This window comes from Crotalus tigris, unplaced genomic scaffold (assembly GCF_016545835.1).
Source record: "Crotalus tigris isolate CLP2741 ecotype Arizona unplaced genomic scaffold, ASM1654583v1 scf7180000018925.3142382, whole genome shotgun sequence".
NCBI lineage: Eukaryota > Metazoa > Chordata > Lepidosauria > Squamata > Viperidae > Crotalus > Crotalus tigris.
Window position 1 is genome coordinate 559323 of NW_024097278.1, and position 26521 is coordinate 585843.

At 43.3% G+C, this 26521-nt stretch overlaps 1 protein-coding gene across 1 annotated transcript; it reads right to left on the minus strand.

The window, feature by feature from the left end:
• Positions 1-1728: 1728 nt before the first annotated feature.
• NUDT5 (nudix hydrolase 5) lies at positions 1729-26168 on the minus strand. Its single transcript, XM_039357533.1, has 10 exons — positions 26018-26168; positions 20705-20812; positions 17814-17881; positions 16366-16418; positions 15373-15480; positions 13850-13945; positions 8146-8247; positions 6487-6495; positions 5097-5150; positions 1729-1973 (listed from the first exon to the last, which is right to left on the minus strand). Exons 2-10 carry the CDS (start codon positions 20765-20767, stop codon positions 1864-1866), a joined length of 663 nt encoding a protein of 220 aa, XP_039213467.1. The 5' UTR covers positions 20768-20812; positions 26018-26168; the 3' UTR covers positions 1729-1863.
• Positions 26169-26521: the final 353 nt, after the last annotated feature.

A 26521-nucleotide genomic window follows, 5' to 3' on the forward strand; every position in this document is an offset into this window, starting at 1 on the left:
CTTTTCCTTAGCTGTGCTACTCCCTTTTATTCTATTGGCTTTGGAAAGCCAATAGAATAGACTCTCTTGAATAGAGTCTAATTCTATTGGCTTTCAAAGCCAATAGGAATTGTCCAGGCTGTCTCTGCCCTGCTGAGCCCGCCAAAAGTCCCATTCTGCAAACGGTGCTGCAAGTTGTCTGCAGCGAAGGCGAGCTGTCTGGAAGCTTCCACCCCTCCCTGCTGAGCAACTACTAAAAATGTAAGTAAAAGAGGGCCAGGGTGGGAGGTGGGAGGCTGGCGGGTGCAGGGAGGGTTGCTGGTGCGCGTGGGGCCTGGTGGGTGCCTTACCTCCCTTGGGCTGGGCCAGCTGGTGGCCCAGCCGGTGGTTGGCCTGCACCGTCGCTGCCCCTTGCCAGCTACGCCTCGGCCGGCGCAGGGGGCAGCACCACGCATGCGCAGCGCTCCCGGGCAGGGAAAGTCCTCGACTTACAACCGGTTGGGTAGTCCTTGAGTTACGACCGGTTGGGGTCGCGGCATTAAAAAGGTTGAGAACCACTGAGGTAAAAGGTGGCGTATATCGGCATGGAACCAAAATGACTTAACGACTTTTTCACGCTCTTGTAACATTCCCCACAGTCACATGATCAAAATGTGGGCCCTTGGCAATTGGTTCGTATTTATGACAGTTGCGGCCTCCCAGAGTCATGTGATCCCCTTTGGCAGCCTTCTGTTGAGCAGTCAACGGGGAGGCCACTTAACAACCGGGTTAGTATCAACTGCAATGATTCACTCAGCAACCGTGGCAAGGCAGGTCATAAAACGGCGGAAGTTAGCGACAGACATTTTGAGCACAATTGTGGTCATAAGTCAAGGACTGCCTGTACAGGGCCCCTCCTTCCAGTTTTCCCCCACTGAGCAATCCTGGGAGGTAGGCTGGGCTGGGAAAGGGTCTGGCTCAAAGTCCTCCTGAGAACTTCCATGGCTGAAGAAGACCTCGGGGTCTCCTCAGCCTTGGACCCACCCATCGCCCACCACCCCAGGGTTTCTCAAACCTGGCAACTTTTTAAGACTTGTGGACTTCAACTCCCAGACTTCCTTGCTAGAGGCAGGGAGAAGATTGCGGGCAGCCTCTGACAACCTGCAGAGCTCTGGAAGTTCTGCCTCTTGGGTTGATCAACCATTTATGAGTACCAAGGAAGATGGGACCGGTTCTGTGCATTGTCCATTAAGGAGAAGAGAAGCTAAACAGTTGGCCAAGCCCAGGGGTAGGCAACCTTGGCTCTTTTATGACTCGTGGACTTCAATTCCCAGAATTCCTGAGCCAGCATAGGGGAACTCTGGCCCCTTCATGACTCATGGACTTCAACTCCCAGAATTCCTGAGCTAGCCATACTGAGGGGAAAGGGAGAGGTTTCCAAGCTGAGCCATGCTGGCTCAGGAATTCTGGGAGTTGAAGTTTACGAGTCAGGAAGCGGCCTAGGCCAGGGGTAGGCAACCTTGGCTCTTTTATGACTCATGGACTTCAACTCCCAGAATTCCTGAGCCAGCCATGCTGAGGGGAAAGGGAGAGGTTTCCAAGCTGAGCCATGCTGGCTCAGGAATTCTGGGAGTTGAAGTCCACAAGTCATAAAAGAGCCAAGGTTGCCTACCCCTGGCCAGGCCCAGGGCAAAACAAGACCCAATCCACAGTCTTGGCTGCCAGCTACTCAACCCACCAACTTAGTAGTTCAAAAACTATAGACTGGAAAAGAGAGTAAGAAGCCTTTTATTTTTCCGCCAACTATTCCAGTGAACTTGAATTAGGTAAAAAAAATTATGCAGGAAACTGCTCGCTTATATTATTCAGAGCAACATTTCTTGAAGGTCTCTAGAACTTTGAGTTCTAGAACTTCATGAAGGGAACCTGGAAGGGCTGGTCTGTCGCGTGCCGCAGGGCGAGCGCGTAAGCGTACAGCTTGGCATCCACGATCAGGTGTTCCTCGGCCACCAGTTCTGCAGAAAACACACACAAGCATACACTTTAAAGAGGATAATCCAGAGCTGGTCTTCCATTCAAAGGGCCGTGGATGATGGTTTTCATTAACACAGGTGGTCCTCGACTTAACAGCAGTTTGTTTAGTGACCAAAGCCACCGGCACTGAATAAAGTGTAACTTGTGACCGTTTTTCACCCTTAGTGACCGTTGCACCATCTCCACAGTCAACGTGATCCAAATTCATACGTTTGGCAACTCATATTTACGACGGTCGCAGCATCCCGGGCTCACGTGATCCCCTTTGGCGATCTTATAAGCAAAGCCAATGGGGAACCCAGATTCACTTAACAACTGGGTTACTAATTTAACCACTGCAGTGATTCCCTTAACAAACCTGGAAAGGAAGGTTGTAAAATGGGGTGAACCTCACTTAACAAATGTTTCACTTAGCGACAGAAAGGTCGGGCTGGGAAGTCAAGGACTACCTGTGGAGGCGTACGAGCTTGTGATAATGGTTCATTATCCTTGTGATAATGGTTCATTATCCGTGCAATTGATTAATGTCTCTGAACGCGGACTTGGAGTGGGCTTTCCAGGTCCCCTTTCTAAAAATGCATCTGGATTTTTCACACATCTCCCAGATGTGAGAGAAGGGATCTCACTGAGGTTATAGCTCCTTATAATAATAATAAAGTTGGAAGGGACCTTGGAGGTCATCTAGTCCAACCCCTACTCAGGCAGAAAACCCTATACCAGTGGTGGCGAACCTATGGCACGCGTGCCAGAGGTGGCACTTGGAGCCCTCTCTGTGGGCATGCCTGCCATCCCCCCCAGCCCTACCTCCACCCGTAGCCCTCTCCTCACCAGCAGCCCCCCGGAGGAGCGTCGCCCCTGGGCACTGTCCACGCGGAGCAGCGCAGCCAAGGACATGGCATCCGGGCAGCGGGGACAAGACTCCGCCCTCGTTCCCTGTTGCATGCAAATGATGCGGGGCGTGGGTGGAGGGTGTGACCGCCATGGCGCTGCGGCGGGCCATGGAGGCAGTGGGTGGCCCTACGGGCAGGCGGGGTCACGCATGAGTAGGGGTGGGACAGGGCGGGGCAGGGCAGGCAGAGCAGGGGGGCGGTTTTGGGGCACTCGGTCTCTAAAAGGTTTGCCATCACGGCTCTATACCATTTCAGACCAATGGCTGTCCAGTCTCTTCTTAAAAACTTCCAGTGTTGGAGCATTCACCACTTCTGGAGGCAGGTTGTTCCACTGGTCCTTCAGTCAAATGATGGGAAAACTTCATTACATCAGATAGACCAGGGGTCCCCAACCTTGGCAACTTTAAGACTTGTGGACTTCAACTCCCAGCATTCAAATTTGAATTCAAATTCAAAATGCAAAGCTGGCTGAGGAATTCTGGGAGTTGAAGTCCTACAAGTCTTAAAGTTGCCACGGTTGGAGACCCCTGAGATAGACCGTGCAAATATTTTGTATTAACATGAAAAGTTTGGGAAGAGAAGGATGTGCTTGTAAAAAAAAAACAACAACCAAGTAGTCCTCAACTTACGACTGCAACTGAGCATTGCAGTTAGGTGAGTTTTGCCCCATTTCATGACCTTTCTCGCCAAAGTTATTAAGTGAATCCCTGCAGTTGTTAAGTTAGACACAAGGTTGTGAAGTGAATCTCGCTTCCCCATTGACTTTGCTAGTCAGAAGGTCACAAAAGCGGACCACGTGAACCCGGGACGCTGCGACTGTCATAAATATTTCCCGGTTGCCAAGAGTCCTAATTTTGATCACATGATCGTGGGGACGCTGCGACGGTTGTAAGTGTGAAAGACGGTCACGAGTCCCCTTTTTCAGCGTCGTTACAAGTTTGAATGGTCACTAAACGAACTGGTTCTAAATTGAACAATTCCTGTTTTTCCTAAACTGCGGCCTCGACAGGTTTGCAGTCGTTGAGATCCATTTCCAGGTTTTCATTTCAGATTATTTTGAGAAGGTTTGGCTCCAGCCGGACCTGGCAGAGATGTTTCGTTGCCTGAATTTCCTATTCTGTAAGACAACAGGAGGTGGTGAACTCTACTTCAACAATCACGAGCTTGCAAGGTGTGATACACATGGGTGTTACACAGGGCGCTGCAAAGTGCAATCCTTTGCACACCTCCTGCAAAATCCCACTGAATTCAACGAAGGCTGTTGCAAGCTAAATAGAATATTCAACTTCTCACCCTGACAATACCCTTTTTTAAAGATGGAAAATATTCTTCCACAGGTCTTCTAAGGATTGCCACCACTGCACGGTTTGTATACCCACCCAGGCACTCAGAGAGCAAATGTTCCACAAGTTCCTCCATTTTCCTCCATATATTAATTCAGAAGGACTTATCCCATCCCATTCAACAGGTACTGAATTCAAATCTCAGTGTATACAAACTCTATGCTAAATAAGGAAGTTCACAGAAATAACAGAATAATGGAGTTGGAAGAGACCTTGGACAACATCCACCCACCCCCTAACCCAGGGGTAGGCAACCTTGGCTCTTTTATGACTCGTGGACTTCAACTCCCAGAATTCCTGAGCCATCTTGGCTGGCTCAGGAATTCTGGGAGTTGAAGTCTACGAGTCATAAAAGAGCCAAGGTTGCCTACCCCTGCCCTAACCTCTAGTGATGGGGAAGGAAGGAAGGAAGGAAGGAAGGAAGGAAGGAAGGAAGGAAGGAAGGAAGGAAAAGAAAGAAAGAAAGAGAGAGAGAGAAAGGAAGGAAGGAAGGAAGGAAGGAAGGAAGGAAGGAAAGAAAGAAAGAAAGAAAGAAAGAAAGAAAGAAAGAAAGAAAGAAAGAAAGAAAGAAAGAAAGAAAGAAAGAAAGAAAGAAAGAATAACAAAATAACAGAGTTGGAAGAGACCAACACTCACCCACCCCCTAACTCCAGTGATGAGGAAGGAAGGAGGAAGGAAGGAAGGAAGGAAAAAAGAATAACAGAATAATAGAGTTGGAAGAGACCTTATAGGTCTTCTAGTCCAACCCCCTGCTCTAACAGGAAACACAATACCATTCCAGACAGATGGTTGTCCGATCTCTTTAGCTTGATTCTTGCAAGGAAACTTCAGTTCTACATCTGAAACAAGCTTTCCATCCATACTTCCTTACCTTCAATTCTCTGCATTAAATCGTTCTTTGGTAGCGTAACGACTTCCACAAACTCTGACGAGGGAAAAACAAGAAAACCGGAAGTTAGGGAACTGGTGCCATCATCCATTGTCCATCACCACAAAATGGCCTCTTTCGGTCACCTTCATGAAGTAGTACCAGTAAAGGAGAATATTTGTAGCTCAGGGCTGAACTGTGGGGTCCTTGGGGCTCTCTGAGCTGGGTGGTTTTCTTGAAAATGTTTCCTTAACAAAGCAAAAACATCTGCAGGAAACGGGATCTTCCCAAACCAGATGTCAACGCTGCTAACATCGGATGTTCTTGCTTTGACAACATATGGAGATACAGCCATTTTCTTTCTTATATTTTACTCTTAGAATTAGAGTTAGAATTAGATGATACTGGGGGGGGGAGGAGGAATGTGCATGGGAGTTTACTTAAGACATAACAATACTGTAACTAGTGTGAGAACCAAGGTTTTTGAAATAAGAGATGATAAGAATTGGCAGGCTGGAGAACTGGAGGGAGAGCCTGCATTTCAAACGAATTGGAGAATGTGATTTATGACTGTTAATTAGAGGAGGGAATTGTGCTTCAATACTATGTACTCAGGGGAGGGGAATTCAGATTTTGGCTTGGCCTATGTACGTGCCGATGCTACGCTACTCGAATAAAGATTCTTTAAAGTAAACAACGCCTCAAAATTCTTTGAAGAGTTTCACCTGTCGGAACGATGACACCAGGGAGAAACAGTTTTCTAACTTGGAAACATTTTTTAAAAAACAACAACTTGTATTCCTCTGATCCCTAGTGATAGTCCTCGACCACAATTGAGCTCAAAATTTCTGTTCCTAAGCAAAACAATTGTTAAGTGAGTTTTGCTCCATTTTACAACCTTTTTGCCAGTTGTTAAGAGAATCACCGGTGTGAACAACACAGCTGTTAATCTGTGAATCCGGCTTCCCCATCGTCTTTGCTTGTCAGAAGGTCGCAAAAGGGGATCACATGACCACGGGACACAGCAACCGTCGTAAGTGTGAACCAGTTGCCAAGCGTCCAAATTTGGATCACGTGAGCACCGGGATGCTGCAACCGTCGTTAAGTGTGAAAAACGGTCAGAACTCACTTTTTTCAGTGCTGTTGTTAACTTTAAACAGTCACTAAATGATTCGTTCTAAATTGAGGACGGCCTGGACATGCGTTACCCAATTACTAACAAAGACCAAAGTGCAGGATGACTTCAAAAAAACATACAATATCAGATGATGAAGGGGTTTTAGTGAATAAAAAAAAGAGGGGCGAATCCAAACCAGAAGCTAGAATTCCAAAAGAAATTGAGAATATTCATCTCGGATCATCCAGGCAAAATGAACTTAAGCAGGTAACGTACCTCCTTCCTCTGTAGGGGAGAAACAGAAGAGAAATGTCACAAAAATGAGATCTCAGTGGGTTCGAATTGTGTGTTATTTGCATGAAGGGAGATCACTCTCAGTAGTGACACTCAACACAACCCTGAATAGTTTCATGTCTTTTCTTGCTGCAGGTTGAAGGATAATTGCCTCTATCGGGGTCACCCATGGTATGGAAGTAATAATGGGGTCCCCACCCCCAGGCTGTAGCCCATAGGTATTCCTAAAAGGAGTGAGGTCAAAATTTGGGGGGCTGCGTAGCGAAGGGTCCTAGAGATAAATTAAGTGCCTTAAGTTAACTTTGAAGATGTGCGGACTTATCGTATACTAAGCCTTAACCATCATCCCAGTTTTGTGACCCTAATTCAGGGGTAGGCAACCTTGGCTCTTTTATGACTCGTGGACTTCAACTCCCAGAATTCCTGAGCCAGTCATGCTGAGGGGACAGGGAAAGGTTTCCAAGCTGAGTCATGCTGGCTCAGGAATTCTGGGAGTTGAAGTCCACGAGTCATGAAGGGGCCATAGTTTCCCTCATGCTGGCTCAGGAATTCTGGGAGGGGTCTTCAAACTTGGCCCTTTTATGACTGGTGGACTTCAATACCCAGAATTCCTGAGCCAGCCATGCTGAGGGGAAAGGGAGAGGTTTCCAAGCTGAGCCATGCTGGCTCAGGAATTCTGGGAGTTGAAGACCATGAGTCATGAAGGGGCCATAGTTCCCCCATGCTGGCTCAGGAATTCTGGGAGTTAAAGTCCACGAGTCATAAAAGAGCCAAGGTTGCCTACCCCTCTCCTAACCATTGCACAGATGTCATGCCATCATCTGAACAGCTAGTCCTCGAGTTACGACCACAATTGAGCCCAATGTTTCTGTGGCTAAGAGAGACATTTATTAAGTGATTTTTTTCTCCCGTTTTACGGCCTTTCTTGCCACCGTTGTTAAGTGAATCACTGAGGATGTTAAGTTAGTAACATGTCTCTTAGTGAACCTGGCTTCCCCCAATGACTTTGTTCATCAGAAGGACACAAAAGGGGATCACGTGACCCCCGTCATAAATATGAATCAGTTGCCGAGCATCCGAATTTTGATCAGGTGACCATGGGGATGCTTCAACAGGTCGTAAGTGTGAAAAATAGTCATAGGTCACTTGTTTCGGTGCCACTGTAACTCTGAACGGTCACTAAACGAACGGTCGTAAGTCAAGGGCTACCTGTACGCCAAAGGAGTCAAGATATTAACGCTGCTGAACACCGACTGCAAAAAGATGATCGTCCACTAGATGGCAGCAGAGATTAAACTTATTCTGTATCTCTGCTGCCATCAAGTTACCTGTAGATGTTTAGGGCCTTGACAACTGTAAGATGTGTGACCTTTATCTAGAGCAGCAGTCTTCAAACTTGGCCCTTTTATGACTTGTGGACTTCAACTCCCAGAATTCCTCAGCCAGCGTGCCTGGCTGAGGAATTCTGGGAGTTGAAGTCCACAAGTCATAAAAGGGCCAAGTTTGAAGCCCCTGATCTAGCTCCAATAAACATGCCCCCAAATTTAATAAAAATCCATTGGACCTTCACAGAGCTTCAGCCTTGGAAACGTTAATTTGGTAGAAGGAAAAAAAGGAAAGAAAAGTTAACAAAACACTCACCAGGCTTTTGTTTTGGCTTCAGATTGACAGGTAGGTCTCCGTTGATGGTGACGGTTGCAATGTGTGACGCACAGTTTGTCAACCCGGGATCTAAGCATAACGCTATGGAAAGCATAAACACTCAGTTACACAGAAAAGAAAGCCTCATTGAAGAAAAAAAATTACACATTTTTTTGTACACGTCCTTCCCAGATCTTGAGAAGGTACACATAGCCACTCCCTTATTTTATCTGCATATTTGTAGGGGAAAGAGTACCAGAACCTGGGGGTGGAGTCAAAAGAGGATTCAGCCTAGAATCTCTATGTAGTCCCAAGCTAAGTCCAACCTCTCTTAAAATCAGTTCAAGCAGGTGCTAAGCGTTAGTTGAGAAGATTCCTAGCAGTGTATAGGCGTGAGTAGCAATACATCTGTTTCATTGGATCTTCCCGTGTGAATGTGATCTTTTGTGCCTGACAATATTAGTTTTTATAACTTCAATTATAAGAATATGACTGACCCAGGATCACATGGTGAGTTTCATGGCTAAGTGAAAATGAATTTGCCTTTCTTAATATCTTATAGACAACCTTGTGGTTGTCAATAATCTTTACAGCACCATTGTAAAAATAACTAAACCTGTTACTAATTAACGCAAGCACCTACATATGAAGATCCTCAAACTATTAAGTGATATTCTCCCTAAAAGACATCCTGAAGGTCAGCAAGACTGTAATACAGTGGTTCTCAACCTGTCGGGGCCCCATTTGGGGTCAAACGACCATTTCACGGGGGTCACCAAACAACGCAGTCCGCCATTTTTTTCCCCTTTTCCTTAGCTGTGCTACTCCCTTTTATTCTATTGGCTTTTGAAAGCCAATAGAATAGACTCTCTTGAAGAGAGTCTAATTCTATTGGCTTTCAAAAGCCAATAGGAATTGTCCAGGCTGTCTCTGCCCTACTGAGCCCGCCAAAAGTCCCATTCTGCAAACGGTGCTGCACCAGTTGAGTAGTCCTCGACTTACGACCGGTTGAATAGTCCTCGACTTACGACCGGTTGGGGGTCGCGGCATTAAAAAGGTTGAGAACCACTGCTGTAGTAAGAGATCTTGGAGTCCTAGTGGACAATCACTTAAAACAGGAGCCAGCAGTATACAGCAGCAGCCAAAAAAGCTAATAGAATCCTTGGTTATATAAACAGAGGCACAGAATCAAAATCAAGTATTAGGACTGCTTTTATAAAGCCTTAATAAAATTACACCTGGAATAATGCATCCAGTTTTGGTCGCCACTTTACAAAAAAGATGTTGAGACTTTGGAAAAAAGGCAGAGAAGAACAAGTAAGATGATTAAAGGCCTGGAGACTAAAAGATATGAGGAACGGTTGCAGGATTTGGGTAGGGAATAAGGGGGACATGATAGCAGTCTTTCAGTATTTGAGGGGTTGCCACAAAGAAAAAGGGGTCAACCTATTTTCCAAAGCACCAGAAGGCAAGACAAGAAGCAACGGATGGAAACTAACCAAGGAGAGGAACAGCTAGGAATTAAGGAGAAACTTCCCAACAGTGGGAACAATTAACTAGTGGAACAATTTGCCTCCAGAACTTTGTAGATGCTCCAACACTGAAGGTTTTTAAGAAGAGATTGGATAACCACCTATCTGAAATGGTATTGGGTCTCCTGCTTGAGCAGGGGGTTGGACTAGAAGACCTCCAAGGTCCCTTCCAGCTCTATTCTGATTCCGAAAGCTTTTATTGTTACCTCTTAAACATTTCTAGCATGTAACCATCAGCTTTCTTCTGTCAACAATACCAGTTTCCAGATTTAGCAACATAATCACCCAGACTTAATTGGACTAATTATATGCTATCAAGTGGGTGGTGACCCTTAGCAACTACACGGGTAGAGTTTCTCCAGGAGATCTGCTTCTAATCCTGCTGGACCTCTCAGTAGCATAGTATCCTTTAGGATGACCTACAACAGGGATCTTCAAACTTGGCCCTTTTATGACTTATGGACTTCAACTCCCAGAATTCCTCAGCCAGGCACGCAGGCTGAGGAATTCTGGGAGTTGAAGTCCCCAAGTCATAAAGGGGCCAAGGATTGGGGATTCTGTATTACAGTATAATGGGTCTGCTACTCGTTTTAAGGGGTGCTTCTATTCAATAAGATGGTGAGGTCAAATTTTCCAGTTCTTATGATGGATCTCAGAGATTCACCACCTCTTTCATTTTATTTAGCAATTCTACGAAGCAGCCAGGTCAGGTCACCTACTGTTCCACAGTGAGGTACATCAATGTGCTGATGATACCAAATTATGCAATTCCATCTTGGGTCAAAAAAAGGAAAATGCATTGGATGTTTTAACTCTTTAAGGATTGGAAGAGACAAACTCAAATCAAGCTGACAGAGGAGTTCTTGAGGAGAGGTCAAAACCATCAAGATGTCGGTTGCAGCCTTGTGATTGAGGCTTAGCTCTTTGTGTTTGTGTGCTATGCGGAGGCACCGACAAATAAGTCAGAGCTTAGATGGCAATGCCACCCTCAACATCTTGTCTGATTTATAACCCTCTCCAGAAGACTGAATGGCTGTTGATCAAGAAACTGTCTAGCTAGCTCCATATAAATTCAAAGGTTCGCCCTAAATGGGGTTGTACTTCTCTGAAGGTCCATGAGCTAACAGCTCTCCTGTTTGGATAACCCAAGGGTAGGCAACCTTGGCTCTTTTATGACTCGTGGATTTCAACTCCCAGAATTCCTGAGCCAGCCATGCTGAGGGGAAAGGGAGAGGTTTCCAAGCTGAGCCATTCCGGCTCAGGAATTCTGGGAGTTGAAATCCACGAGTCATAAAAGAGCCAAGGTTGCCTACCCCTGGGATAACCCAAGGAGAGGACAGGCAGAAACCCCTTGGCCAGGGGTAGGCAACCTTGGCTCTTTTATGACTCGTGGAGTTCAACTCCCAGAATTCCTGAGCCAGCATGGCTGGCTGAGGAGTTCTGGAGTTGAAGTCCACGAGTCATAAAAGAGCCAAGGTTGCCTACCCCTGCCCTTGGCTATCAGGACAGCCTGTTCTGGGACAGCCAAGTCACTGGTGCTCTTCCTAGCTTGCCTTCAGATTGCTGCAACATAGTCTGGTTGAGGCCACTCCTGAAGACCCATGTTGAAACTACAGTTGGCACAGAACGGGACAATTTGTTGGGGGTTGGGAAACAGTTCAACGAAAGAACATTTTCGTGTGGGCTGGGCTTCCAGGTGTAGTTCAAAGTGCTTGAAATTGCTTAAAAACCCTGGATGGTTCAGGTCCTTTTGATCTTTAGGATTGGCACAGCATCAAGCTGTCCTACACTTTCAACCCAAGTTATGTTACAGACTCCCTCCGCCCAGGAAATTAGGGGCCAGGAATCAAGCTTTTGGGGGGGTCTGCTCCAATTCATGGAATAGCTTGTCTGCCAAAAGGGTCCGAAACACCATTGGCATTGACAAATTCGCCATTAGTCAATTGCAAAAGGCGGCCTTACTAGGAACTGCTTCCATCCTGCGACGATATCTGTAATACCATCCAACATCCACATCTGCCTATCCCAGGTCTTTGGTAAGGACTCGATAGGTAGACAAAATGCCAAATCCAGTCTGAACATCTGGCTGACTGTGCGATGATGCATAATAATAATAATAATAATAATAATAATAATATAGAGAAAGTCATAGAATATGATAAAGTTAAACTGCTCTGGGACTTCAGAATTCAGACAGACAAGCACCTGCAACATAACACCCCGGACTTAACAATTGTCGATAAGAAAGACAAAAAAGTCTGGATAGTGGACGTGGCAGTGCCTGGAGACAGAAGAATAGAAGAGAAAGAACTGGTGAAGATAACAAAATACAAAGACCTACAAATAGAAATAGAAAGACTGTGGCAAAAGCAAGCAAGGGTAGTACCAATAGTCATAGGCGCCTTGGGTGCAATCCCAAAACAACTGGAGCACCACTTGAACACCATTGGCATTGACAAATTCGCTATTAGTCAATTGCAAAAGGCGGCCTTAGTAGGAACTGCTTCCATCCTACGACGATAACTGTAATACCATCAAACATCCACATCTGCCTATCCCAGGTCCTTGGTAAGGACTCGATAGGTAGACAAAATGCCAAATCCAGTCTGAACATCTGGCTCACTGTGCGATGATCAGTAGTAGTAGTAGTAGTAGTAGTAATAATAATAATAAAGTTGGAAGGGACCTTGGAGGTCATCTAGACCAACCCCCTGCTTAGGCAGGTAACCCTATACCAGTGGTTCTCAACCTTTCTAATGCTGTGACCCCATAATACAGTTCCCCATGTTGTGGTGACCCCCAAGTGGCTGTGGCCACCAATAAGAGGGAGTAGGACAGCTAGGGAAAAGGGAACAAAATGGTGGACAGCATGGTTTGGCGACCCCCATGAAATGGTCGTTCGACCCCAAATGGGGTCCCGACCCACAGGTGGAGAACCACTGCCCTATACCATTTCAGACAAATGGCTGTCCAGTCTCTTCTTAAAAACTTCCAGTGTTGGAGCATTCACTGCTTCTGGAGGCAGGTTGTTCCACTGGTTAATTGTTCTATTTATGGGAGGGGGGTTGGTTATCCCAATTCTTTTTTATTGGGAGCCTCACAACTGTGGCTGTAAAAAGAAATCCTGGATTTTACAAAGCTCTCTGGATATTCAAAAATACCACACAAAAAGGGTACGAGTCATTCTTTAAAGCAGAATAGAGGCAGTCCTCGGCTTATGACCACAATGGAGTCCAACAATTTTGTGGTTAAGTGAGGCAACTGTTAAGTGAGTTTCGCCCCCATTTTATGACGTTTCTTGCCCCAGTGGCTAAGAGAATCACTGAAGTTGTTAAGTTAGTGACACGGTTGTTTGTTAAACAAATCTGGCTTTCCCCATTGACTTTGCTTGTGAAGAGGTCACCAAAAGGTGATCACGTGATCTTGGGACGCTGTGACCGTCATAACTACAAGCCAATTGCCAAGCGTCTGAATTTTGATCATGTAACTCTGGGGATGCTGCAACGGTTGTAAGTATGAAAAACAGTCGTAAGTCACTTTTTTCAATCTCGTTGCAACTTCGAACGGTCACTAAATGAACTGTTGTAAGTTGAGGACTACCTGTATTGGTGGCTCAGGATTGAAATGGTCCTTGCTGCTTCCTGAGCTTGGCTGGTTTTTTTTGCAGACATTTCATTACCCAACGTCCTCAGGACCTGATGGTGTTACCTCGTTGGGTAATGAAACGTCTGCGAGAAAACAACCAAGCTCAGAGGGCATGCAGGATCAAGTCGTTCTTTCCTCTTGTCAGAGCATGCACAGTCTTATTGCGCTGAGGTAACCCAGGAGTAAATAGAGTACACAGTGGTCTGTATGAAATGGTGGTTTATATTACGCTATCTACATTATACACTAAAAAGAAAATACATACACGTGGTGAAACAACAAACTCCAATATACGGCTATTACAGAAGGAAACGGACGAGAGAGAGAGACACGTCAGCAAAAGCTTTCCCTTTTATACTCAGGCTCTTAAAGAGACACAGACTCTGCTGAGTCATTGCTATCATTGCATCATCCATCTTACATTACATTACATCGTACATCTCACATTATACAAGCTGGTTGGCTGTTAAATTATTACCTTGAAACCTCTTCTTTTTCAACCTTTATGGCAAAGCCCCCCAAATTACCTGGAGAACATTCAAGGATGTCCCCTTTATAGCCCGTTTCTTCTTCCAGTTCCCGTAAAGCAGCGGTCTCGGGGTTTTCGTTGCTATCAATCAGGCCTGTGGTGCAAATACACGACTTACAGGCAGCTCTGTCAAAAGGGAAGGGAAGGGCAGGGGAGGGAAGGGAAGGAAAGGGAAGGGAGGGGAGGGAAGGAAAGGGAAGGGAAGGGAGGGGAGGAAATAGGGAAAGGGAAGGAAAGGAAAGGAAAAAAGGAAAGGGAAGGAAAGGAAAGGAAAGGAAAAAGGGGAAGGGAAGGAAAGGAAAGAAGGAAAGGAAAGGAAAGAAAAAAGGAAAGGGAAGGGAAGGGAAGGGAAGGAAAGGGGAGGGAGGGGAGGGAAGGAAAGAAAAGGAAAGGAAAGGAAAAAAGGGAAGGAAAGGAAAGGAAAGGAAAAAAGGAAAGGAAAGGAAAAAGGGGAAGGGAAGGAAAGGAAAGGAAAGGAAAAAAGGAAAGGAAAAAAGGGAAGGGAAGGAAAGGGAAGGGAGGGGAGGGAAGGAAAGGAAAGGAAAGGAAAAAAGGGAAGGAAAGGAAAGGAAAGAAGGAAAGGAAAGGGAAGGGAAGGGAAGGGAAGGAAAGGGAAGGGAGGGGAGGGAAGGAAAGGAAAGGAAAGGAAAGGAAAAAGGAAAGGAAAGGAAAGGAAAAAAGGAAAGGGAAGGGAAGGAAAGGAAAGGAAAAAGGGGAAGGGAAGGAAAGAAGGAAAGGAAAGGAAAGGAAAGGAAAAAAGGGAAGGAAAGGAAAGGAAGGAAAAAAGGAAAGGAAAGGAAAAAGGGAAGGGAAGGAAAGGAAAGGAAAGGAAAAAAGGAAAGGGAAGGAAAGGAAAGGAAAAAAGGAAAGGGAAGGGAAGGAAAGGGAAGGAAAGGAAAAAAGGGAAGGAAAGAAAAGGAAAGGAAAAAAGGAAAGGGAAGGGAAGGAAAGGAAAAAGGGGAAGGGAAGGAAAGGAAAGGAAAGAAGGAAAGGAAAGGAAAGGAAAAAAGGGAAGGGAAGGGAAGGAAAGGGAAGGGAGGGGAGGGAAGGAAAGGAAAGGAAAAAAGGAAAGGAAAGGAAAGGAAAAAAGGGAAGGAAAGGAAAGGAAAGGAAAAAAGGAAAGGAAAGGAAAAAGGGGAAGGGAAGGAAAGGAAAGGAAAGGAAAAAAGGAAAGGGAAGGAAAGGAAAGGAAAAAAGGAAAGGGAAGGGAAGGAAAGGGAAGGAAAGGAAAAAAGGGAAGGAAAGAAAAGGAAAGGAAAAAAGGAAAGGGAAGGGAAGGAAAGGAAAAAGGGGAAGGGAAGGAAAGGAAAGGAAAGAAGGAAAGGAAAGGAAAGGAAAAAAGGGAAGGGAAGGGAAGGAAAGGGAAGGGAGGGGAGGGAAGGAAAGGAAAGGAAAAAAGGGAAGGGAAGGAAAGGAAAAAGGGGAAGGGAAGGAAAGGAAAGGAAAGAAGGAAAGGAAAGGGAAGGAAATGGAGTTCTCATCACAATTACTAAGCCAAAAGACCTCAATCTAATTACCTACCTGCAGGGAATTCCAAGCAATAGGCTCCTAAGGGAGGCCTAAATTGTTTCACTAGGACAATGCAATCATAGTGGAGAGTTCGCTGCAGCACGGGAATAACTGCCACACCTGCCAACCGAGAGGAGAAACAGGCAAAAACATGATTGCAAGTGTGAAAAGAGCTGGAGAGTCAGTACTCGTCGATAACCAGAGAATCCAGAGATATCTGGAGAACTTGTGTTAGTGCAGCAGCTGCCTTATTGGTCTTGGTGGGCAAAGGTCACTTGGTGGTGACCAATTGTTCTCTTTACGTTTAACCTAGTTTGCAGGAAATATTAGCTTCCTGGAGCCCCCCCCCCCCCGTGAAAAGGGGAGAAATCAGTGCCAAAATAAATATGCTTTCATTTACAAGACAAATCCGCATTTTTAAAAAAAAAATGGATCGTATCCTTTCCTTTGTTGAAGGAACTCAAAACAACTTAGGATGTTCTCCCACTTTCCCACACTCTTGTGGTGTAGGTGTAGCCAGGAGTGTGTGTGTGTGTGTGTGTGTGAATAGCCCAAGGGGCTTCTAAAAGGAATGTAGATTTGAACCACAACCTCCACAGTCTCAGATTTCACTGCAGTACTACCCTGTATTGCTTCCTTGGTTTGAAACACTGCTTTTTCAAGTTTCTACCCCCCCAGGTAGCCATTTCCACATTCTCGAATGCTGGAAAAGACTTTGAAGAACCTTCACGGATGAATTGAGAGTAGACTCTATCACAAACCTAACAGGAACATCCACAGAGCCAATGTTCCCACTGACACTGATTTGTGCTTTGTGGGGTCTTTTAATGCTCTCTGAGCTTGGTTGTTTTCTTGCAGACGTTTCATTACCCAACTAGGTGACTTCATCAGTGCCAGGACTGATTTGTTTTTTCTTACGTGTGTAATACACGTCCAGTTTGCTCATATAACAGTTATTGGGCAAGGGGATTTTTTTGACATGCATAGTAAGGAAAGTTGGCTTACCATCAGCAGAAACCCCTTCTCTCCTGGTAGTACGTTTCACCGATTCCCATATTCTGTTAAAAAAAAAAAAAATACAAGGGCGGAAAAGAAGATAAATGTCAAAACCTGAGTTTCAAAAGCTGTGATGGATAATGTCATTTTGACCAAAATGACTGTGCTTTTTTTTTCTTTGAAAAGTTTGCTTTACTTAATCAAGTTTTCTAATCTATCTGCCTATCTGCCTGCCTGCCTGCCTGCCTGCCTATCTGTCTGTCTCTGTCTGTCTATCTCTATCTATCTACCATATCTATCTACAATATCTAACTATAGTATCTGTCTGTCTGTCTATCTAGAGTATCGAAGTACAGTACCTCTATCTATCTATCTATCTATCTATCTATCTATCTATCTATCTATCTATCTATCTATCTATCTATCTATCTATCTATCTACAATATCTAACTACAGTATCTGTCTGTCTGTCTGTCTGTCTATCTATCTATCTATCTATCTACAGCAGTGGTTCTCAATCTTTTTAATGCCGCGACCCCCAACCGGTCGTAAGTCGAGGACTACTCAACCGGTTGTAAGTCGAGGACTACTCAACTGGTGCAGCACCGTTTGCAGAATGGGACTTTTGGCGGGCTCAGCAGGGCAGAGACAGCCTGGACAATTCCTATTGGCTTTTGAAAGCCAATAGAATTAGACTCTATTCAAGAGAGTCTATTCTATTGGCTTTCAAAAGCCAATAGAATAAAAGGGAGTAGCACAGCTAAGGAAAAGGGGGAAAAAATGGTGGACTGCGTTGTTTGGCGACCCCCGTGAAATGGTCGTTCGACCCCAAATGGGGTCCTGACCCACAGGTTGAGAACCACTGATCTACAGTATCTACCTACCTACCTATCATTTAATGATTTAATATTTTTTTAGTTATTTATTTATGTAGATTTTTTTAGAAGTTTTCCATTATCTAGGCACAGGAAGCACCAAGATAAGGCTTTAGGACTCTATTTTTGGAGGAGTTAAGACAATTAAATATTTACTTTGGGGAGGGGGGGAACTGTAATATGGTGCTGCCAAAAACGATGCATTTGGTCACTCAGTTTTGATAGGTTACCCTGATGACGTGGTGTGGAGCTGCAGGCTAAATCATGTATGTGACCTGCAAATTCTTTCATTAAGCATTATATGTGAACCGTACCACCGTGGCTTCTGGTATAACTTATGTTTTAAACAAACTATGGTTTAGCACAGTATGGAACTCAGCTACTCAGTACAAATTGGTCTGATAATTACTGATTTACCCAATAGTTAATAATAATAATAATAATAATAATAATAATAATAATAATAATAATAATATAAAGTTGGAAGGGACCTTGGAGGTCATCTAGTCCAACCCTATACCATTTCAGACAAGTGGCTGTCCAGTCTCTTCTTAAAGACCAAATAAAAGATAGGATGGGTACCTTGTTTGACCGGTTGGATCAACGTAAGTGGTTTGGTCAAGCTTCACCCATTTTCTTTGAGTAATGGTCTGAAAAGGAAAAAAAAAGCCTCAATTAAATCCTCGTTTAAATCACCAATGTGTGGCTAACAACAACTCAATTGGAAGGCAACAAACTCCAGAGAGATCCAACTGTGTAACCTATAATAATTTTTAATATGCTCTAATAAACAGACAAAATATTAAATATATTACTGGGGAGGAATAATGTTAACTAAATGTGAATTAAATCAAATGCAAGTGTTTTTTTTTTTTTGCCTTGACTGTACCCTGCTCGAATAATGATAGCCCAAAGGCCTTGACTTTCAAAAATGAGGCATCCTTGCCCAGGACAAGAAAAATGGTGAGGCTCCTATCCAAAGGACAACACACAAATCATGAAATGAAGGAAAAAATTCTGGGAGTTGAAGTCCACAAGTCATAAAAGGGCCATATTTGAAGACCCCTGCACTAAACCTATCATGGATCAGAAATTCGCTGAGACACAATTACAAATATTGTCCTTTAAGTTAGAGCAGGTTTATCCTGGCACTCAAAAGTTTTTAATTATCTGCTGTGAGGTAAACAACAACAAAAAAACCCCCAAAAGATCACAATGTAAGGAAGATTTGTTACTGAGGAAAAAAAACCACGTTTTATGGCACTTATAACAGCTGGAAGGGACCTTGGAGGTCATCTAGTCTAACCCCCTATTCAGGCAGGAAACCCTATACCATTTCGGACAAATGGCTGTCCAGTCTTTTCTTATAAACTTCCAGTGTTGGAGCATTCACAGCTTCTGGAGGCAGGTTGTTCCATTGGTTAATTGTTCTAACTGTCAGGAAATTTTTCTTTAGTTCTAGGTTGCTTCTCTTCTGGATTAGTTTCCATTGTGGAGAAAGAGCAAACTAAATAAACAAAATATTATCCTTTACTAGCACTTTCCCATATTCCTTACAAGCCAATAGACACTTGATTACTAATATCCAAAACTCGCCTAACGTTAGTATACATAACGCCTTCAATGCGAGCCAAGCTATGGATTGAAAAGGATCTTTACGCTTGCTTACAAAGAAGTAGGTCATATATTCAATAAGAGCTACTCTCTAATTGCTTTCATCAATGTTCAGTCATTTCTGCCAAGGCCACACAAATTTCCTTTCATTGAGACTTCATTAAGGCAATGGATATTTGGCAAAAACTGTGGGAAAGAACTAGGAAACTCACTTTAGCTACCTCATAAAAGGAAAATCTTTACAAGATGTTTTATAGATGGCATTTCCCACCCGTAAGGCTAGCCAAAATGGGTTCAAACATCTCACCCCTATGCTGGAAATGTAAAACAGCAATAGGATCATACTACCATATGTGGTGGGAATGCCCAAAGACTCATGAGTATTGGAACAGGACACGAAACTGGTTGAGGGATATATTAACACTGGACTTAGAGTTAAAACATGAACTCTTCTTGTTGGGAATAACGACAGAAAAATACGACAAGGGAACAATCTACCTGCTGCTACACATCCTGACTGCAGCTAGGCTTGCCTTTGCGCAAAAATGGAAGAGCAAGGAAATTCCCACAGAGGAAGAGTTAATACATAAAATATTAGCCTGTGCGGAAATGGACAGGCTCACAATGATATTAAAAGACAAATATGGATCAGTTTATTATGAAACCTGGGATAAATTTTACCACTGGAGGAATCCGAAGAGGACGGTCGGGATTAAAGATGAATGTTAAGATAGAAATATATATTATTTTAGAATAAGTATTGTATATAAAACCTAGATCAGTGGTTCTCAACCTGTGGGTCGGGACCCCATTTGGGGTCGAACAACCATTTCACGGGGGTCATCAAACAACGCAGTCCGCCATTTTTTTCCCCCTTTTCCTTAGCTGTGCTTCTCCCTTTTATTCTATGGGCTTTTGAAAGCCAATAGAATAGACTCTCTTGAATAGTCCCATTCTGCAAACGGTGCTGTACCAGTTGAGTAGTCCTCGACTTACGACCGGTTGAGTAGTCCTCAACTTACGACCGGTTGAGGGTCGCAGCATTAAAAAGGTTGAGAACCACTGACCTAGATGTATATGTAGAGATGAAGAATTGATTGTAAAAAGTGGAATAATCTGATAAGAATGTATATACTGGAATGTCACGTTAAATCCAATGTTTGTTTGTTTGTAAGTGTATTATAAATAAAATTTGTAAAAAAAAAAAAAGACTTCTGCAATGGAGCCCACCCGTCTCGTAACCTCCAGACTGTGCATTACAAAGTCATCTTCTGAGCTCCCAAAAACTCACATTCTAGCAAAAAGTAGGCAGCTGAATGTAGAGAAATATTTTTGCCGCATCACTGAAAGGGCCAATTTCACGGTGGGGAAACAGAGGCAGTCCTCGACTTACAAGCTCATTTAGTGACAATTCAAAATTAGAACAGCCCTGAAAAAAGTGGCCGTTTTTCACACTTACGACTGTCGCAGCATCCCTCCACGGTCACGTGATCAAAATTCGGACGCTTGGCAACTTGTTCGTATTTACGACGGTCACAGTGTCCCGGGGTCACGTGATCCCCCCCTTTGCGATCTTCTGACGAGCAAAGTCAATGGGGGGGAAGCCAGCTTCACTTAACAACCGTGTGACTAACTTAACATCTGCAGTGATTCACTTAACAACTGCAGTTGTAAAGTGGGGCAAAACTCCCTTAACAAATATTTCACCGAGCAACAGAAATTCTGGGCTCAGTTGGGCTTGTTATCTGTAACACATTTGCAGAAAAAAAAAACCCAAAGAAATAAAATGACTCTTGAACCTAACATTGATCACAGTAAGTTGCACTGGAGTAAAATGATGGCAGTTAAACCCCACATACCTCTTCTCTGATGATGGTTTCTTGGGCAGACTTTTGAGCTTCAACAGATGCTTCTTTTTCCATTTTCAGGAATGTTGGTTGCTTCTTCTCAGGACAAAGTTCACTTTTCTACAAACCAACCAGAATCAATATTTGTCCTTCAGCATCACGTCTGGCCATTCATCCTTTTCGTGCTCAGTTGACAAACCGTCTCTTCAGCAAATATTAACAAACATTAACAAACTGTAGCCTTAAATCAAGTAAGGAATATGCTGGTTGGATGGATAGGGGGGAAACCATCAGCCAGTTTAGCCCAATCCTGTCATTATCCTAAAAGAAGTTGATCGATACGAGCAAATATTTTGCTACAGTCAGAAATCAGAGCAAAAGAACTTTGACATGTTGGGATTGCAGTCGGTTTGATGAGTTAATGAATTTCAGCACCGTTTGATCCATTGAAAAGAGAAACTTCCCATTCTGGGTTTTTTTTTTTTTTTAAATGTAAAAGTTAACAGCAACAAGATGTAATTTTACAAAGAGGGTTTCTGTCATTGGTCATGAAAATCTTAACTTACCTAAAATTCAAATGTGCACTTGTTGTTAAATTAGGATGACGACCTTTTTATGGATCGGACAACAGTTTTTAAATTATTTTCAAAAAAGAAAATGTCACATATGGTACTTTAATAACATGGAAGAGGATGGAATATAAAGAGGGGTTGTGTATAATGAAGAATGGCTGCAGGACTTGGGTTTGGCTAGTCTAAAGAAAAGAAGAAATAGGGGTGACATGATAGCAGTGTTCCAGTATCTGAGGGGCTGCCACAAAGAAGAGGAGGGGGGGGGGTCACGCTATTCTCCAAAACACCAGAGGGCAGGACAAGAAACAATGGTTGGAAACTGATCAAAGAGAGAAGCAACCTGGAATTAAGAAGAAAGTTCCTAACAGTGAGGGCAATTAACCAGTGGAACAGTTTGCTTCCAGAAATTGTGGGTGCTCCATCACTGGAGGTTTTTAAAGAAGAGACTGGATAGTCACTTGTCTGAGATGGTATAGGTTCTCCTGCTTGAGTGGGGGGCTGGACTAGAAGACCTCCAAGGTCCCTTCCAGCTCTATTCTATTCTATTCTATTCTATTCTATTCTATTCTATTCTATTCTATTCTATTCTTCCATTCCATTCCATATTTTCTATTCTATTCTATTCTATTCTATTCTATTCTATTCTCATTATGTATCATATATTATGTCTATTTTAGGACTTCCTCAATTGTTCTTACATGTTTTCCTTCAGAATGTCAGGAAATTAGGCCATATTTTTTTATGAGCAATCAGGGAAAGCTAGTACAGATCGTCGACTTACAATCGTTCATTGAGTGAGTGACTGTTCAAAGTTACAACAGCCCTGAAAAAGGTGACTTCTGACCTGTTTTCATATTTACGACCGTTGCAGCCATCCCCGTGGTCACGTGATTGAAATTCACACGCTTGGCAACTGACTCATATTTATGACAGTTTGCCGTGTCCCGGGGGGGGGCACGTGATCCCCTTTTGCGACCTTCTGACAAGCAAAGTCCATGGGGGGGGGGAAGCCAGATTCACTTAACAACCGGGTTACTAACTTATGAACGGCAGCGATTCACTTAACAACTGCGTCAGGAAAGGTTGTAAAAACGGGGCAAAACTCACTTTACAAATGCCTCATTTAGCCATAGAAATTTGGAGCTCAATTAAGGTTGTAAGTCGAGGACTACCTGTATTAAATAAGAGGGTTTGGATCAAGGTTAATCAAGGGTTTGGATCAAGGTTAATCGAGGTTAATCAGAAATATCAGCTCTGCATAAAATCGACTGGAACTCTAGACAGGCTAAAGGTAACTACCTAAGGTCTTCAGAGGACAGTCTGCTCTCTTGGACAACAATTGAGAGTGCAACAACCTTCCATTAGGACAAAGTCCTGCAAAGATTTTTTCAGCCAAAGGTAATCTCGGAATGCTCCAGATTTAATTAGTGAAAACTATCCCACAATTCATATCAATTTTACAAGTTTGTTAGAATGTTTTGAGTTTAGCAGGGCCGTCCATATCCTTGATTTTGATTTTTTTTTTTTTGCATAGCCATTGTTTATTGGAAGCGAAGACCCCCTTAGCACACGTTAAATGCTGCAAAGCAATCTTTTCTGACGAACGATGACACAGCTAGGGTGACCATATTTTCTTGCAAAACACAAAGAACGCAGCTGAATAACAGGGCAAACCTGAAAGAGGTTTGTAAGGATAGGAAGAAAAAAAAATGTAGGTGATTAGGTCCATAACTTTGCAGAAGAAAATTTGAGAGCAAATCCGAGAAAAACTTTGCAAAAGGACATAGTCTAATAAAAATGTCTAGAACAGGGATTTTCAACCTTTTCACCCATTGTGCCACAACATCCAAGTACCACCAGTCGCCTAGCAAGGTGTCAAAAACTTGATGACCAAAAAAAGAGAGAGAGAGAGAGAGAGAGTAAAGTGATAAAATACAGGTAGTCCTTGACTTACAACAATTCGCTTAGTGACTGTTCAAAGTTACAATGGCACTGAAAAAAGTGCCCCCCCAAGGCACAGCTGAGCAAGACACCTGCCTGCCCACCCGGCGGTGCTCTTCCTCCTGTCTGAGGTTTTCATTGTTATGAGCATTTCTGTTGAGGATTTGCAGCCGGGGTGGGGTGGGGGGGGTGTTTGGTTTTTATTCCCCCCCTCTGTCTGCTGGGTGGTTGCAGCAGGTTTTAGTCACTTCACATGACCCAGGGACACTGTGACCGTGATAAATATGAATCCGTTGCCAAGCATCTGAATGTAAATCACAAGACCCTGGAGAGGCTGCAACATTCCAGCTGATCAGCGCTTCTTCTGGGCTCAGCAGAAGTACTAGAATCAGTGCTGCTTTCCAGCTGATTGGTGCTTCTTCTGGGCTCAACAGAAGCACCAGGATCAGAGCTGAGCTCCAGCTGGAGCCTGGCGCTGATCCTGGCACTTCCACTGAGCCCTGACAGCCCCGAAGAAGCACCAATCAGCTGGAAAGCAGCACTGATCCTGGCGCTTCCGCTGAGCTCTGACAGCCCTGCAGCTCCAGCCATCTCTCGCTCAGGCTTCTGTGGTACTGCCACCGGTTCAGTTCATTCCCCTCCCCCGCTACCACTTTTCTAGGATGGTTGCGTATCACCTGCCAGGTGCCAATGTACCATAGGTGGTACCCGTACTACTGGTTGAAAAGCCCTGGTCTATAAAGCATAAGAAGCTATAAAGTTCTAAGAAGCAAGTATTAAAAAGGACATTCTGCAGTCAGACTATACATTAAATGGTAACACTTGAAGGCAATAAAGTTATTCTTTTATAAAATTGTAGAAAAATAATTGTAGAAATGTAATGCCAATATCTGAGACTGTCTATTTAACACAAATGTAACACTGTAACATAAATGTAGCAATGCACTGCCAAATGTGTGAGAAGGTTTGTTCAACGTTCACTGCCTAAAAATCCCTCCGGAAACAGGAACTTACACTTTGAGTAGAAATCCTACTATTAAAGAGGGGGATTTTGACCCAAGGTGAAAATTACAAATAAATAAGATAACAGCAGATGGACGGAAGAGGTGAGGTTAACGAAGTACAACTTCAAAGTACATCTATAAAGATGAAAGAGCTTCTTAGATGTGACATGCATTGTAGGGGTATAAAATGCAAAACTTGAAACCAGGCCAGTGTGCTCCTGGAACTCAATCCATTGGGAAGGATCCAGGAGGCCGTGTTTGCAAACGCCTCTTCTCTTCTCTTTTCTCTTTCCTTTTTATTCTTTTTATGTTATTCTCCAATAAACTTTTGTTTTGTTAACCAGACTTGTCTTCGTATTGTGAGTATCAAAATTTGGGGTTTTTACATCTCACACACTTGTATAAGTTAAATGGACAAAACAAAGGATAAAACTCACTTTTTGAAAAATAAATCTATTGATCCTTGAAAGAGCAGGTTTCTGAAATAAAGGACTGTCCTTTTTAATCAATCAATCAATGATATGTGGTCAATTTAACCTTTAATGGCAATCTTTGGCAAGGACAAATGTTAGAAATAAATTACAGGTTTAAATTAAGCATCAGGATAGTTTATCACTTCTGGTGGACAATACAATGGTACTTTCTACAAGTGGAAAATTTGGAAGTCCTGCTGATTGTAGAAGCTTTGATTTGAACCAAATTATCCACCCATCACTTCAACTGAAATCAATGGGATATGTTAGGTAAGAATACCTGATAACAACATTTCATAGGTTATAATTAGTATCTAATTTAATTAAATAATAAAAAGCAATTTCCTAATGCTTTGTATGAAGCATAAACTGTAAATTATTTTAGATAACTTGTTCAGAGCAATTAGTTTTTAAGGGAAAGATGCCAATTATCTCTATTTCTTGTTTTTAAAATCTTTTTTAAAGCCACCAAGCTGTAAACTGTCAGTGGGTGTTCATCTGACGTTTTAAATGGATTTTTTAAAAATATTACTTTACTTAAGCTTGTTGGTCAAAAAGAAGTACTCTCCTTTTACACAGTATTGTTTGGAATTTCTAATTTTTAAGTCTATATTATTAATTCATGGATTAATGCATGGATTAATTACATTTGCATGATTAATGTCTCAAGCAAGGGCAAAAGAAAAGGCAAGCTCTCCGCCTCTTTTCCTTTCTCCTTTGCTTCCTGTTCCTTTAATACTATAAAGAGAAAAAAACTTTAAAAGATTTAAAAACTTTTGGCAAAAAAATTGGATGTTAAAAAGTTTAAAATAGATAAAGAGGATAGTTATTTTGAAGGATTATTGGAGAAGTGTTTTTTATCCAACTGGAATTAAATTAGATCAATGAACATTGATGGTGGGAATGTTATTTTGTTAATTGGTAGGAATGTTATTTTGTTAATTATTAAAGAGTGCAGATAATTGGTAGATTTTGCAAAACAGAAGATAAAAGGAAAACGAGTCAGACTGTAACTACCCAGTGCCATTAGAAATCCATGTTTCTCAAGCTCAGCAACTTTAAGTGGACTTCAAGTCCCAGAATTCCCTGGCCAGTTGGCTGGGGAATTCTGGGACTTGAAATCCACTTATTTTAAAGTTGCTGAGCTCGAATAATATGGGTTAGAGTAGACTCTGCACTTTGCAACCCACTCTAACAATATGTACGCAGTGCAAATCAGGAGCTCAGCACAAGCACTCTGCACATGCTCAATTTCTCTCTGCTCCCGCATCAACCCAACAGCTGCCACCTCCTCTTGCGATACTCGCGAGTTGGCGGCAGGACGACGCCTCTAACCGTCTCTGCTCGCCGTTGTCCCGGCCAGGAGTCTAAGAGTCTCTCCGCGCCGTTCCGGTCCTTTCCGCTCCGCTGATTGGCCAAAAGCAGCAGGAAGCTCGCCGAACCCTCGCGCGCCCGACTAGCCAGCGATGGGAAAGACCGTCCGATGGTACGGCCCTATGGGTGACCGATTCTGTCACGCATGCGCATATTGAGCGACTTTGGACGCCTGCCTCACTTTCATTCGCTTGGAAGCGCGAGGCCCCTAGAGATAGGAAAATTAGAGCCGTCCTCACGTCTCCTTGAGGTTATTTGTTGTAATTATCATTTTGGTTTTCAACTTAAATAAGATATGTGTCTACATCTAGTTGAATTAAAACTTAAAATAATGTTCTCATTCTGTTTCAAAACAGAAACAAAGCACTCAGGGTAAATAAACCTGGAGTTTCGCTTGTAAGCTTCCGATTGACTTATGTCTATATGACTAACCGGGATCCTCCTACAGAGTACTTTTTTATCACA

Excerpts from the sequence above, each read along its gene's own strand:
- NUDT5 (XM_039357533.1), bottom strand. The coding sequence starts at position 20,767 with ATGGAAAAAGAAGCATCTGTTGAAGCTCAAAAGTCTGCCCAAGAAACC. Across the intron at positions 16,419-17,813 it reads GATCCAACCGGTCAAACAAG|AATATGGGAATCGGTGAAAC; the intron begins GTACCCATCCTA and ends TTTTTTTAACAG. Across the intron at positions 1,974-5,096 it reads TTTAATGCAGAGAATTGAAG|AACTGGTGGCCGAGGAACAC; the intron begins GTAAGGAAGTAT and ends TGTTTTCTGCAG.